The following is a 16,287-nucleotide window of genomic DNA, read 5'->3' as shown; positions in this document are numbered from 1 at the left end:
ATGGCTATATTTCTCGAGGTACTTCAGTATTAAAATTTCTACACACATCAGTTTCCAAATGCTTTTATTTGTTATTTTAATTGATTTTAAACTGACATCTTATTTGGAATAAAAATTTATTTTAATTATTACTTCTGCGAGTATTTACTTTGTTTTTCTCGACATCAAGATACTTTAAAATTAGAGGTCGCTAGATTTTATTAGAATGGGTGTATGGGGTGAAAACAATTTTGTTGTAGTAACCTGTACTGAGTGCGATGTGCTTGAGAGCTTGTTGTTAGTTAGGCTGTAAGTGTCATTCAATAAACATGCTTTTATAAAGGTAGGAATGGCTTATTTACGTTTTAAGATTGGTATATGTTACTTTGAAACATGACATTATGATATATAGATTTTCTCACGTGTTATAATTTATATATATATATATATATATATTTGTTTAATTTTTCGACATTGCTTCCACATTTTTCTTTCTCGTAAACTCAAAAACTGAACTTACTGACTTGAGCCTATCGCTTTAAACTTTCAAAGTTTAAAATGGTAGAAAAAAAGAGTACCTATAGCAATATTTGGGCTAAAGACTCCCTCAGACAGAAGATAAAATAAATTACCAAATAGAACTTCAAGTTAAAAATGCTAAAATTATTACTGAACGATAAGGTGTGGTTTTTAGTTTTTAGAGTTTTCATTTTATTTAAATTTAGTAGATAGAACGGCCTAGAGTAGATGGACCAAACATCTGGTTGTTCTCTAAATTTTTGTGTTATCTTATTACTGTTATCAGTATTAGTAGTACCTAAACCAATGGGGACACAAGTTACACTGTTAGTGTTACAGTAATTTTATCAGAACACAGAAGATAGTTTCCATAGTAAGTAGTGTAAAGTTATGCACTTGGGCTATTGGCTATTTGGAAAGATTATTTCATACAATGTATGTGAGAGAAGATTTGGTGTTAATATTGGTAAACCATAATATTCCTGAGTGTTTAGTTATGGTGAAAAGAACAATTAAAGTTATTTGTTCTATTTATAAGTCTTTTATTTAATAACAAAATTTTATTGAAGCCTGATATAATACTCAGATTATTCTTTTGAATCAGCAGTTGGAGTAGATGAACTGTATTTACTTTTGTTCCATTACTCTCATTGTAATATCAGAATGTTGGAAATAGTACAATGAAACTACTAGAACAATTCAAAGTTTAAGCCATTTAAGCTAAGAGGAAATCCACAGAGTTTGGGATTTGTTTTTTCTGTGATACAGAAGAGTTGGGGGGTGGGTGCTTACCTGTACTCAGGTTTTCAAACTTATTAAAGTTTGAATCATTTTCCTGTAAGTTATGTGTGAAAATGGGAGACATTTTGTCTGATGTAGTGTTTCTAAAATCACTTACAGTTGAAAAGATAAGCTAAATAGACAACTATGTAAAACAAAATGACCAATATTCACTTTTCTTTCACACAGTTATTAAGGGTCTGGGAGAAAAAACAAAAGCTTTACTTCCAGATGGCATGGTTGGAGCAGCACAAATAGTTTGTGTATAGTCCTGCAATAGGTAGAGGCTTCAGGAAATGTTTGTTATTTCAGCAAAGTGGACTGAGACATTATGATCTCTTTATCTTTATGCAATTACTGAATTTCAGTAAAGAACAGTCAACAATGGCCTCTTTAATAGACATACAAGCTTGGGGTGTTTCTAAATGGTTAAAGCAGAATCCCAAACATTAAGGGTTAGGTTATCCACTCTAAAGTCAACTGCACCATACAAGATTAGCAAACAAAAGCATGAGTTCCACGTATGTTAAGTATGCAAATCTTTTACAGAAAATTATTAAGATTGTGTTGTTATGTTGGAAATGGGACATAGTATTGCAGGATCATAGTAATTACCCTATCTTTTGGTCTTGTAACTTGCAATGAACTTTCTAGCTCTTAACAAAGTATGACATACAGCTAGAAGAAAACTTAAAAACTGTCAGTAGAAATGATACATATGCTACCAAAGCTGAGCAAAATGAAATCATTCGCATTGTAAGTTGATACATCTATCAACATATTACCATAGGATTAGAGGAGAAGGGATTTTACTTCCTTCTTCTTCTACCTCACAAAGATTTATATCTTGTTTGTGTATGCCTTCATTCTAGTGGGCTGTGATTCTGAACATCTTCATTATTTTTGGTGTTTGGACCCCAGAGGATTAGTTTCTGCACATATATCCTCAAGATGTTGGCAGTTCAATGAGTCTGCCACCATTTTCTGTTATGTCTATATGGATGTCTTATCATGATGTGCTTACACAATGCCACTGTTGTTTCTTACATCATTAGATGTAGAGGTACTCATTTTCTATCCAAGAATGCAAGCCATCCCCATTACCCCTCATCACAAGGTTTTTTACTGTGATTATGAAACTTCATACTGTTTTGTGTTGTTGTAGTCAGACAATTAATGGGTTAATTCATCACCCAACCAAATCATAGGAGTCTACCTAGACTCATGTATATATATATATATATACTTATTTACTACTACATATAATCCATATTATCATTTAATCAAAGTGCACTTTCCAAGAAACATTATTGTAAGTGAAAAGGCTGATAAATGAAAAGAAACTCCAGGTTCAAGCCCTGTTCCCAGTTCTTAATAAATAACTTGATCAAATCTTTTGTTATCCTGCAAACCTATCTTGTTGCTCTAAGGTAAATCAACCTACAAAATACTGCATTCCTATTACATTACTGACCTATCTCATAGACATACTTGCCATGCACATTCGTTTCTCTCACTCTTGTCACAAGATTATCTTCATTCAGAATATCTTGTAAGGTTTTGAACTATTGCTTGGTCTTTTCAAAGTTTAGATTTTTAACAGTGTTTCAATACATCCCAGAGTTTGAACACCTGTACTACCTTGTTTCTATTTTTTATCCATTTTATGTAATACAGCCCTAATTCTTTATTTCACATAATGTAAAGGTGGCAGTAAAAGGTTCTATTTTTATCTTGTTCAAACTTCTATAATACAACTGTATTTAGTTTAAATCTATCCTCTGTATTATACTTGGATGCTCTTCTTGTTTTTGAGTCTAAGTTATTGGATGGTTTATAAAAATTAAATGTTGTATCATAAAAGTATTTTCTTTCTCTTATTCATTCTTTCCATTTTATAACTTTTTTTTATCTCTATACAACTATGCTGTATCTTGACCACTAGAAAGAAAAAGTTGCTAGTACAAATTTCAGAGGATTCATAGCTTCTCACTGTCAACTGTCAATACATCTATGATATATGTGAATTTTAGTCATTATAATGCAAGATTCTGAGTATAAAAGATTTCAGTAATTGTGATTAACTATTTTTTATCTTGTTTGTGGCATATTGGTTTTGTATTCTACATTTAAGCTCGATGGCATACCCAGGCAAGTATTAGAAAATTGAGATAGCAAGACTGCAGCTTTAACTCATTTAATTGGTTGTCAGGGCAACCAGCACATGGGCCAGCCAACTAGTCTCGCATTATTCAATTTCTGCAGTACAGTTTTGCCACAGTGTGGGTTGAAATGCTTTGCTCAAAGTGATAGCTTGTTGGAGGTAATGATATAATAGAAATCACATAAGCTGCAGATGCATTTTCCAAATTCCTCTTAATTTGTCTCTGATTAAACACAAATGTTAGGTATATTGACTTCTAATGCTTTGCCAAGTTTTAATGTTTAAACCATAACTTTTAATTATAAAATACATATTTTTAGTATAGGGTGGTTGTCAGCAGTGGGAAACAGTAAACTGTTGATCCAGGTGCTCATGCTCTAGATACACCAGTTTCTGCCCAATTCAAGTATCATGTAACTTTTATGAAATTAGAAAATAAAAGCAGTCAATTTAAATTTCTTCAGATTATGATGCTTTTCTATAATTTTATTCCTTATACTGTTTGTGAGGCAATCAGTTATTTTTATTTTCAGTCATCCATTTTTTCTATAAGGGTCATGTTTAACTATTTCTGTAAATAATTTTCATTTGTTAGTCACCTATTTAATGTTGGAATTTTTATATTTACATGTAGGGTTATCTGTTGTCCATGAGCAGAATCTGTATTGCATGACATGGTGCCTGTATATTAAGTTCCACCCTATATGTCTTAAATTGTCGTTACTTGGCGGAGAGCATAACTGTTCCAGAAGTAGTGCTATACCCCACAGGAGTGCTTCCTTTTATAATTGTGGCACACCTGTTCTTTCACAGTGGTTGTTTTCCACTTGTTTGATTACTTTTGTGGCTTCACCAGCCCCTTCACCTTTGCAACGTAGGATTTTAGCTTTGGGTGAGTGGAGTTAGTACCATTTCAAAAGTTAACATTTTTTAACATTGAAAATGTATTTCCGATAGGTTTTTACCTCCTCTCACCCACCTCCCATCCTTCTTCCTCACTGATTTGTTGGTGTTTCTGGCTTATATCTGCCAATTCTCAAAAGTGAGGATTGTGCTGTAATGATAGAGGGACCTACCTGTGTTAGTATAGGTGGTGCAGTATGATTCATGGAGGATAGTCACATGATTTGTATATGTTGCTGCAATGCTGAAAAAAAAATGAAGGGTTATAAAAGACTGGTGCACTGTTGAAAAATTTTAGCAATGCTTAAAGACAAGTCAAGGTCGATACAGCTTTGGAGGTAACTATCAGAAATACATTTTCAGTGTTAGAAAATATGTTAACTTTTAGTCTATGGCTCAGAATGCATTACAAGATAAATCTCTCTATCTCTGATTTTAAAATTTGTGCCTTTACATATAAAAAGTATGTTAAAGTGAACCACGGTTGTTTAGTTCTGTTAAAAAGGCCACTTATTTCTTAATATTTCTTCTGAGCCATTTAATATAAGCTTCTATTAGTTGTTTTAGTACCTTCATTCATTGTATTTCTATGTGTGAGAATTACCTTTACACTTAAAATCTAGACTTTTACTTCTTAATGATTATATAAAATAAACCAGTTTTTGTTTTAACATTTTAATAAGTTGTTTATATTATGTAATTGGTATATCCTTAAAAATGTCTTTCTCCAGTGAATACTGCTCTTTTCTTATCACCTGTTGGCCAAATATTTTTTTTCTTTATTTCATATGAAATACTCATCATTTTTGGATGCACTGCAACAAAATTTAACTATGTTCTTGATAATTATTACTTTATAGAATTTTATCAATTACATCTGCAGTTATGATACATCTTTAATCTGATTTGTCTGCACCTCCTAATAGGTGTGTTCTGAATCCTTGTGTGATTTTCTGCTGGACCTTTAAGTAGCAGCTGATAGTCAGAACCATGTTATTTCCATGTTGGCAAAGCTACTACAGCTGATGATTCTGAAAATTGAACATCTGTGCTACTTTGCTGAACTACATCACTCTGTAGTGTGCTCTCTTCATCACAGCCTATACTTTGCTTGCTAACCTGAAATGTATTTTATTTTATTTTTTCTGCATGGATAATTACTTCAACTTCTCAAGGTATGACTGTGTTTTTGTCATTTACTGTTTCAATGTGTTCTTCGTGTAATTCTGCCTCATCATAATCTCAAAAAAAATTTTTTGAGTGTTTGTTTGGTTGAATCTGTGTTTCCAATAATTATTCATACTCATTGAAGTAGTGCTTTTGTAGTCTCCTCTAACTGGATGTCTGAAACTTGATTTATTTCATCATACATTTTTTGTACCTTTAAATTTACAAGATTGGTTCATTTTACTATTCCAAAGGACCTTTCCAACTTTCAGCAAGTTTCTATGTATTTTCTTTTTGTAACAGTAGGTTTTATCTCCAAGCCCTTTTTATTTTTTTTATTTTCTGCTACTTGAATTAAATGCTCATTTGTATTTCAAGTGCTGTCTTATACTTCTTGTCTAATAATAGTATTTCTTGCATAGATAACATATCTATATCATGTAACAGAGGAGAGGGGTCCTTTGGAGTACAATCCACAATATACATGTAACGTGCATTGATCATACTTATGTTTTACACATTTATTTATGTAACTGTTAGGAGCATCTTTTCTTCCAAATACAATTTTGTATTGTTCTAATAAGCTCACTTATTCTTGTTATTGTTTTACATATTTTAATATAGTATCCTAATCAGCCTTATGCTTCTTATTTATATTTCTTTCATAATTATATACTGAAACTACTTTTCTGTCTTCATAGATTTACTTACTGTTACATATTTTGGTAGTACTGTTTAATCTGTATTGACAACTAACATGTACAGTATTATTCTCAGACTTTGTTTATATATGCAGATATATTTATTTCAGAAATACTACTCACAACTGCACAACAAACAGCTATTATCTCATGTACTGCCATGAAAATTTTCTGCACATGTCACAAACCTTGAGCAAAGCTCCAAGTACTACATATCTAATGTGTACATAATTTTACTTTTGGTCTTCCTCATTTATCATTCTTTTAAAATATAAGTACCTCCATGATCAGAATATGAATTAAATGCTCATTTGTATTTCAAATGATACCTTGTCTAATAATAGTATTTCTTTCATTGTATGCTTATTATTTGAAATAACTGAATGGAGTATTTTATTGGTCTTGTTAAAAAATTTTGTTAGCTATCCATTTCTGTGAGTTAAAGGATAACTTGTAGAATTTAAACAACATCTTTATGTTTGTTTAGTTTTGAATTCTAAAATTAATTTTTCTTAAAAAGCACATCCCAATGAAATCTCTTCAAATTTTCTGATATGTGAATTCACACAGATATCTCATATAAAAGTGTTTGCGAGTGAATGGTGGATATCTATAAATAATTTTTTATTTTGATTTTAGAGATATGACAGAATTCATGATTGTGGTTCACTTATATGTGATTTTGCAGTAACCTAAAAATGTAATTCTAAGTTATACAGTAATATTATATGTTTTTTTTCAGTTATCATTTGTGCTTTTGGTAAATTGGATAAGGTCTATCTACTATCTTGATAACAGCCACACCCAATGTTGAAGTGTATGCATTCATTACTTCTGTTTAATGAATTTCTGTATCGTGAACACAGCATCCATGAAAGAATAACCTATTAGGATTCAACTGCTAGATTACAGTACATGTATGATTCTCAGGAGGATTAATGTATTAGCTATTCTCTAATGGAAAATTCGAAATAGTCTGTGTATTATAGCATTAGACTGTTCATAGAATATACTGCAAAAATTTCTGTATTTTATATATATATATATAGTTTATTACTTAATTTTCATTCATTCTCAAAATGCTTTAACTCCTGCTTCACTACAGTTTACACTATATGTTTCACATTAGTTGTCGTGTCACTAGGAAATGGGCTTCCATTAATTTTAACCTATTAAGTACATCTGACAAAAACTGAGTGGCTGTAATGCAGTGCTCTTTGAAGGACTGCTGTTAATTTTACAATTAGATATTGGAAAAGAAACTTTTTTAAAAATTAAGTTTAGTATACAAGGTAAGAAATTAAATGTGTTGTATAATATATTACACAGTATTATTTGTTATTTCATGATAGCTCTCTTAGTGATTTACAAAATTATGAAGTTATGCGTGTATATGGCCTTTCATTACTACCTCTTCTGTCTGGTTTTCATTCATTTTCCTATGTAAAAACATGTTGGTAAAAATTATTGGTTCACAAAAAAAGTCATTCAGCAACATATATTTATCTCTTATGAATATCGGGCTATTACCTAAAAGGAAACAGAGGTTCTGGTTAGTAAGTTTGATGAAACCATCCAGCTAGATATCAATACCTTGTCTTCCAGCTGTTGCTGGCTGCCATGATTTCCTGATGTCAGTTTGTTCTTCATAAATTGCTGCCATTTCCTCAGTGTTGACCATGAGGTTGCATTGTAGGCTGATGGATTGTTGGTAAAAGTTTTGGGGGAACAAGCATTAGCTATTGTTTTTCTCATTCCCTTACTGCCACATCTTCACTAGCCTACAGAGAAAGATGTGGTAAGACTTGCAGAATCTCGGGTAAGATATCCATCTCTAGTAATAGTGTTCTTTTAATCAGATTGATTTTACTTGGTGTAGTAATTTTACTCTTACTTAGATTTTCTGCTATTGCTTACTCATGACTTTTAGATAACAACTATCACCTTATCTTCTAATATATTGCTTATACAATTCTAATATCTGGTAGATGGGGAAAAAATCAGTGTTGATTTTACATTTTCCTGCATTTATTGTTTATTCCTCTTCCAGTTATGATAGGAACAGAGGGTCTGCAGGTGAGAAACAGTGAGTTTTTCAGGTAGTTGTGCTGGGGACAAAAAAATTCTGCTAATGAGAAACTGAGAGTTTCTCTAATAGTTATGCTAGGAACAGGAGGTCTGCAGATGAGAAACTGAGTGTTTCTTTGGTAGTTATGCTGGGAACAGAGGGTCTGCAGGTGAGAAACTGAGAGTTTCTTTGGTAGCTATGCTAGTTATGCTAGGAACAGAAACTCTCAGTTTCTCATCTGCAGACTCTCATCTGCAGACTATCCTGTTCCTAGCATAACTACCAAAGTAACTCTCAGTTTCCCTCTGTTCCTAGCATAACTACCAAAGATCTGCAGGTGAGAAACTGAGTTTCTCTGATAGTTATGCTAGGAACAGGAGGTCTACAGATGAGAAACTGAGGTAAGTGAAAGAAGTAAATGATTAAACGTTTGATGTAGCTAAAAGAGCAAAGGTCAAGTCTGTAGTGAAAGTAACCTAAACCTTGTTCACACATCGAGAGAATGTTCACTGTGGGTAAAACCAATTAAAAATGACCATTTAGAATTACATATATTTCCTAACCATTTATTGGATTAGGATCACTTCATTTGAGAGTGTGGTCAAAAGCAAATATGATGAAAAGCATATTTGTTTACCCATGTATGTAATTCATTACTTATTTTTCATTCATTCTCAAAATGCATTAACTTTCACTTCACTACAGTTTACAGTACATGTTTCACATTAGTTGTTGTGTCTAGGAAATGGGCTTCCATTAATTTTATCCTATAAGTACATCTGACAAAAATTGAGTGGCTGTAATGCAGTGCTCTTTGAAGGACTGCTGTTCATTTTACAATTAGATATTGGAAAACAAACTTTTTTAAAAATTAAATTTTGTATACAAGGTAAGAAATCAAATGTGTTACATAATATATTACACAATCTTATTTGCAGTTCAAACTTCATACATGACTATTCAACAAAATTTTAAACTTTGCTAAGTGACTTTGCAAAGCATCTTTTATTAGACATTCAAAACCTTTTTCCACCACTGATGTAAGACTAATAGGCCTATGATCACTGGGACAATTTTTGTCATCTCCCTGAAAAAGAGGTGTAACATTAGCCAACTTCCAGTCTTCTTGCACCTGCTCACTGTTCAAGGACATAGAAAAGATAGTAGAAAGTAATTCACATATCCAATCCTTAACCTCTTTCAAAATCCTTGGGTAAATATTATCTCGCCCAGGAGCTGTATCATTTTTTAATATTCTCAATTTTTTCGGAACATGCTCACAGTTAACCCTATCACAACAGGCTCGTGTATTTTATGCAACCTTCTAACCACCATGTACCATGGTGGTATACATACTATGACTTTGAATGTACTTAAGGTATCTTCATGAAATTTGGCACTTTTAGTAAACATTAAATGTTTTTTGTAAATGAAACATCATAATTTTCAATGAAGTATTTTTACTAAAACATTGTCTGTAATTATATTGTGTCAGAGTATTGACTGCTCCAAGTTCAAAGTGATTTTAATGTTAAGATTAGAAATACTTTTCTTCATCTGAAAATGATCAAATTTCAATTGCATAATCCTTACAACCTCCTAAATAAATATCTAATGTTTTTTGTTTTTTTTCAGAGAGGCTTTATATTTTTTTGTCTTTTATTTTCTATACTATAACTCTATACATGGTTGATCAATTTCACTAACCTAGTAACCATCATAAGAAAATTAGGTAATTATTCTAGGTTACTCTTTTTATTATTTTTCGAATGACTGCAAATTGTAACAGGAAACCACAATTGTTTATCCTAAACAGGTTAAAGATTGTAACAATATACATCTATTTATACTTAATTTATTTGTTTTATTGCCTTTTGAACTGTGTATAACTAATAATCCTGCCACACAAGCTGTAAATCACTTGACAATGTGTAGCTCACGAATTACATAATACATGAGCTACTCGCAAACATACCTCGTGAAGAATTTTATTATTATTTTTCTTTATCTTACATAATCAAATCTTATCACCTGACAAGTTTCTAATTTTCACATTTTAGTTACTTTTATAATAATAAATATAGAATACACATGAAAAACAAGAAATATTGTACTTACTTGGATCTTCTTTTTTTTTTGCTGTCGAGGAAACTTAAACCTACTTTTTTATACTAATGGTACTACCACACTAAATAATTTTCACTTAAATAAGTACTGCATCTATGAACTTAGAATGATAACATGTGAAAAAGCAGACAGTGTCCTATAATTATCATAATTTTTCTGGATTTATAATTATGCAATAAGAGCCATTAAGCATTTAGCTAAACTTGTCGATGTACTTCCCATGGGAATAAAGTTTGAACTGGAAGTGAAATACACAATTCTCTGTACAGAAAATGATATTATATGATATGTCATTTGCTAGATTAAAACTTTGGCTTTCCAATGGTTATAAATAATATAGTATAAAACTATGACAATTTGTGAAAATTGTTGACTTACACAAGTTTTGTACATACTATTTCTTGCTTCTTCTGTCACTGTGTTATTTCTAGAAGCATTTAGAAAAGTATACTTCATGCATGGTCAGTAAGAACTTCTTAAATGTGCCTCAAAGCATCCCTTAGTTTCTTGTATTTATACTTGGGTGTTTTTCTGTTTTTTTTCTTGTATGGCCACTTTACTTAAAGTAGGCGCCAATTTTAAAATTTCCATGCTCATGTAAATATACACATTGTGGTATCTCAAGGATTTCTGGAAAAGCAGAGAAGTCTGGGCCTGCAAAGACATGAGATTTGCATATCTCTGATATGTGTGTGTGTGTGTTTAATAATGGGTGAGATGGTTGGGCTAAAAAGAGTGAGACAGTACACACACATTTACACAAGGAACCAATCTTTAATTGAGATCTTTACAGTGTACAGAAATAACAAAGCACTATTTTACAATATAAAGCAAATGACTATGTGTTTATGTGTATCAAAAAACAAGGTGTGTGATTAGCAAGAATGATGAAGACTTTATTAGATATAATGCTCCTATTAGTGCTTGTGTTCCCTCAAGTAACTGAGGCTAGCGTTTACAAACAGTGTGTCCTAAAGTTAAAATGTAACACAAAAAAGTTAATTCTTGCTTTAATCTTACTAAATAACAGTAATAACCCATACTATAAATAAAAACCTGTGCTCCATTGTCCTATGAGGCAAGTTATTCACTAATTGCTCACCAGATAACTTAAACAAATACTTAACTAAATTATAGGCAAAAGCTAATTTTAAAGTTACAAGAGAATTTGAAGAGTTCTTGGAATTTAAAACTACACAAAAATACAGAAATCTGTTACTGGCAATCAATAATGAGAACTATAAAGAGTTCTCACAAGAAGTTAAAATTACAGAATCTCTACAAAAACATGGTTAAAGTCCAAAATGAATCTTAACTCTGTTATTGTACTAAAGGTCATCTATATGTCTGCAAGTGTGACTGATGCATAGCTATAATGTAGTCTATCCTAGTAAAGTTAGTAATGCATTAATATTATAATTAAATACAGATCTGCAATTTCTAGTGTATGGTTACCTCCAATTGGAATTCCCTGTATTTGTTTGTAGACATGTTGGTCAGAATGCACAAATGTATTATCAAGTAAAAAAATTGCGGCCTGCAAGAATTAATTTAATGTATAACAGTGGTAATTTTTGTGAGGGACATTTTCGTAGAAAGTTCTGTGTTTATTGATGCAGAGATGTAATGTACTCAAGTTATTAAATGACCTTGACATTGTAGATGAAAGACTTTTTTTTTTATTTTGTCAAATGGTAAACTAGTGTAAAGATTACTGAAATCAAATGTGTTTACTGTTATAGCTTCAAAGCCATTAATTCTATCTTTACATTCAATAGAATTACCAGAGATAATACTTGGATTAATACTTGTTCTTTCTTTGATAACACTGTCGTATTTCTTTAAATTATCTTTAATATATTTCAGACCATTACCTATCATAATTGACAATTCCTTGGTCATAGCATTTTTAGCACTGGCAATAAATTTGTATTTGTACAGTATTTTATATAATTTGGGAATCCAAAGTAATTTAAGTATTATATGTGCCAAATGTGTACCAAAGTTTGATAAAACTGAAATGTGTTTATTTGTGATACTTTATTGATTTTAATTTTTCTGTGAACTTTGTTACCTGAAGATTTTAATATATGCAAACTAAGTCTTAGTTCTCTACAATAAGATATAATATAACACTTTTTCAAGTGAAACAATGTTGTTAACTTCTTTATCTGCAAGAGTGATGACATATCTATTATGTAAATAATCTAAATGATCAGTAACTTGATACTTTCTTGTGACATGATTACTGTTCTTAATAGTGAATTTTTTAAAAATATAATGTGTTTATTTGCCCAGTTCCTGAATAGAATCTCTTTTTGCTTTCTTTTTTATTTCATTTATGTAAAATTTCACTCAGTAATGTGATAATTACTTTTTTTTGTGCATTTCCACTTAACTTTTGAACATTCTAGGAATCTTGGATTTTTATTCATTAGCAGTTGTAAATCTTTGTTAATCACCATACTAATGTTACTTGTGAACACATAATCGAAAGAAGACTAACTGTAATGGAATTTAATTTATTGATAATATGTGATACTACTTTTAATTTATTTATATTCCATAAAATTTCTTTTTTTATTAGAATATTGTTAAAATTATCAATAATTTAAATATAGTGTGTACTTAATCTAATAAATAGAAAAATATATTCTAGTAGCTTCAGCATGTGTACATTTTAATTGTACACATGAACTAGGAACTACATAAAGAATTTCCAATGATTTTCCGTTATAAACAAAGACATGTTCTCAGACAGACTTCTGGAATTGATGAATCAGTAATGAACTTTTTTAAAAGTAGATTAACCTAAAGCTTTATAACAACTTATTTTATAGTGAGACACCTGAATATGATGGATGGGAGCAAAATTTATCTACCTCAAGATGGAATCCCTTCTCCACAAATTCAACTTTATTCTCAGAAGGAAATCCATCTGGAATGGAAGAAGACACACAAGATTGGTGCTGGATTGGTGAACTTGGGGAATACTTGTTTCATGAACACAGTCATCCAGTGTCTGACCTACTGCCCCCCTCTGGCCAATTACTTACTCCATGATAATGATCATGTTTCAGAATGTAAGTTGATCACATAATGATGATTGGGCTTTTCCTATTAGGTTGATGGTTTTAAACAATTATGATTCTGTATATCTGTAGATTGATGAACTGACTTTTTCTTGGGAGGAGATTGTTTATATTAACTAAACCAAAACTCAATCCTTATAGTATGTATGAGTAAAATGGAAATTTTTTCAAGCATTTTAACATGGAACAAAATATTGTAATTGTTAAGTAAATTTTAAAATAAAAATAATGGAAATATCACAAGAGTGTTATGTTACTAGAAGTATTTACAGATTAATACCTTCTAAGTATATATAGATACAAAACAAGCCAGTAACTGAACTGTAATTGAATTATGTTACATTTTTATCAGATTTCCACATCCTGGTTGATTTCTTTATATTTAAAACACTTAACTTTTGCCAGTCCTATGAGGCTAACCCTCCGATTAGCACAGTTGTAGTCTTCAAACTTATAATGCTAAAAATTGGGTTTCGATACCCATGGTGGGCACATAATGAATAGCCCATTATGTATTTTAATGCATAACTACAAATAAACAGACACACCTATGAGGCTCCCTGTACATACATACAATATATAAAAAAACTTTTTTTTTATACGTTCATGCACAAATAAACCAAGCATTTTCTGCCTTTTGTAGTTGCCAAACTTAATATAACAACTTTGTAATTCACTCTTTTTTTTTCTGGAATGTGTGTTTTAAGTAGTTTGTGTGCTTTTAGAGCTAGAAAGTCAGTATCATCTCTTGCATGGGGCAAATTAAAATTTGGATGTGAATAATTTCATGCTTATCACAAAGTGTGGCAGCTGGTATGTGATCCCATGGAGACTTGCATATAATTATGATCTGACACACCACCACTTTTCATAAACTTGATGTTATTATTTCCAATATATATATGTTACACTGTGTGTAAACTCCACTATTTATAAACTACTCACTTTACCTGTCTGTCATATAAACTGTGTGGGATCTTTATTAATTATAATCATACTGATTGAGAAATATGCATTAATTTTCATAACTACGAAATTGAAGATTGTAAACACATTACCAGTTGTTAAGACAAAGATAGTCTTTTATTTTAATTGTTCTTCTACAAAAACAGTGGGTGCTCTAGTTATTATTATTTTTCTGTATAAAATATTTGACAGGGTTTTTACCCACTAGAAAAGAACTTTCTTTGTCAGAAGTACTAACTTTGACAAAAATTGTTTTAAACAGGAATGCTAAATGTATTGGAAGATAATCCTGACCTTTAAAGGTTTTCAAAAAAATGTCAAGGAATTTACCAAAAATAGTATAAAAAGTTAATGTAAACTGTCCTACAACTAAGTTGCATGTAAAATTTCAGTTATTACACTCATAATTATTTCAGTAGTTAATTAATATTAATTTTGATTATTTGGATTGTTAATAGGCAATAATGTCAAATTAGAAAATATTCCAGACACTTTTACGACCAATAAGTCACTTAACAGCTTACTCTAATGAAGGACTGATTGAATAACACATAAAAAATAGTAAAAGTTTTTTTTGCTAACATGTATGTGAGTAGAATATTTTTTTATTTTATTCAAGGATACCATTTTTAATATCTTGCATTTCTTTCCTTTATTTTAATTGGCTGCACATCTATGTCAAGATAATGACAATTTAGAAGAAAGTCTTAACCATTAACAAATTAGTGATTTTAATTTTGTAATAAAGATACTTTATTGGTTTGATCTTTATGAGTGGTAAATCTCTTATTCTTATCTGATAAGGGTCCAGAAATATCATGTGAGCTAATGCTGATCAATTTTTGTCACTTATATATTAGTAAACGACAATGCATGTACTTCAGAGACAATACACACATTTCTTCACACAATTAAGCAATCTTCCCTGTGAATCTATCTGTCTTAGAGATTTGCACACCACTAATCTTTAGGTAACTCCCATCTAATCTCATAGATTTCTCATGAATTGCGATACAGCATAATGAGGTTATTATGCAGCAAAATCCCTCCACCAATAGAAGGGCAACACACCTCCCTGCACACTAACTCCTTCTGTGCTTTTGCACTCATGAATATTAATTCTTTTCTTTGGCACTGAACACATCAGATATGTTTTTCTTTTCCAATATCATAAGATTGGTGATGCTTAAGGAACTTAATTTCCTTCCTTTTTTCTACAAATGGACATTTTCACATCTGGGCCATGGAACTAGAATGAGTTCTCTTTCCATATCAATGCACTCGAACATCCAATAGTCTGTTGGACATGCTCTCATTCCTTATCCCTCCTAGTGCATCATTTTATTATGATCCATTCCAAGAACTTCTTGGTTTTTCTTAAATCATCTGCCAAGGGGGAACCTGATCCAGGACCCCTTGCTATCAAACCTTGGACTTTTCTTATTGGGCTAAGTCTCAACAGGTTCATGTCATTGCCTGCTATGTACCTGGTTCTATGAACCTGGTTGCAGATTGCTTCTCTTGTTCAGACCGTGGTCTGCCCAAGCAATAATCTTTTCATCCCCAGGTTTTCCATTAGGAGTGCTCTCTCTTGAGGACTCTCCAAGCTCGGGGTCGACAATGTCTGCTAGGGAAGTTCAAGTTGCAGTTTGTGGGGAGTTCTTGTCTTACGTCTAGCCAACGATTTCTTCCTTTCAAGATTTTTTTCTGAGGAATTTTATACCTACCGAGTGGAAAATTCCTTATATGGCACCTTCCACCTCTTACTGTGCCTCCATGTAATATCCTGGGTTAGGTATTGTTCTTTTTCCCAGGAGGTTT

The 16,287-nt window shown here is 31.4% G+C and overlaps 1 protein-coding gene across 5 annotated transcripts in view; it reads left to right on the top strand.

Moving 5' to 3' along the window:
* The first annotated feature begins 248 nt into the window (after positions 1 to 248).
* Positions 249 to 16,287, top strand: part of LOC106459482 (ubiquitin carboxyl-terminal hydrolase 36-like) — a 107,534-nt gene continuing 91,495 nt past the window's right edge. For 3 of the 5 annotated variants that reach the window (XM_013919106.2, XM_022385979.1, XM_022385982.1), the window contains exons 1-3: positions 256 to 322; positions 5,272 to 5,520; positions 13,249 to 13,491. In XM_013919106.2, the coding sequence (XP_013774560.2) occupies positions 13,263 to 13,491 (229 nt within the window). In that variant the 5' untranslated portion in view covers positions 256 to 322; positions 5,272 to 5,520; positions 13,249 to 13,262. Of the gene's footprint in view, positions 323 to 4,190; positions 4,335 to 5,271; positions 5,521 to 13,248; positions 13,492 to 16,287 lie in introns of those variants that run through there. The other 2 variants (XM_022385980.1, XM_022385981.1) reach the window with 2 other exon arrangements.

The sequence above is a fragment of the Limulus polyphemus genome, unplaced genomic scaffold, assembly GCF_000517525.1.
Source record: "Limulus polyphemus unplaced genomic scaffold, Limulus_polyphemus-2.1.2 Scaffold615, whole genome shotgun sequence".
Lineage (NCBI taxonomy): Eukaryota > Metazoa > Arthropoda > Merostomata > Xiphosura > Limulidae > Limulus > Limulus polyphemus.
Note: the sequence above shows the minus strand (reverse complement) of the source record. Positions and strands in the feature narration are given on the sequence as shown.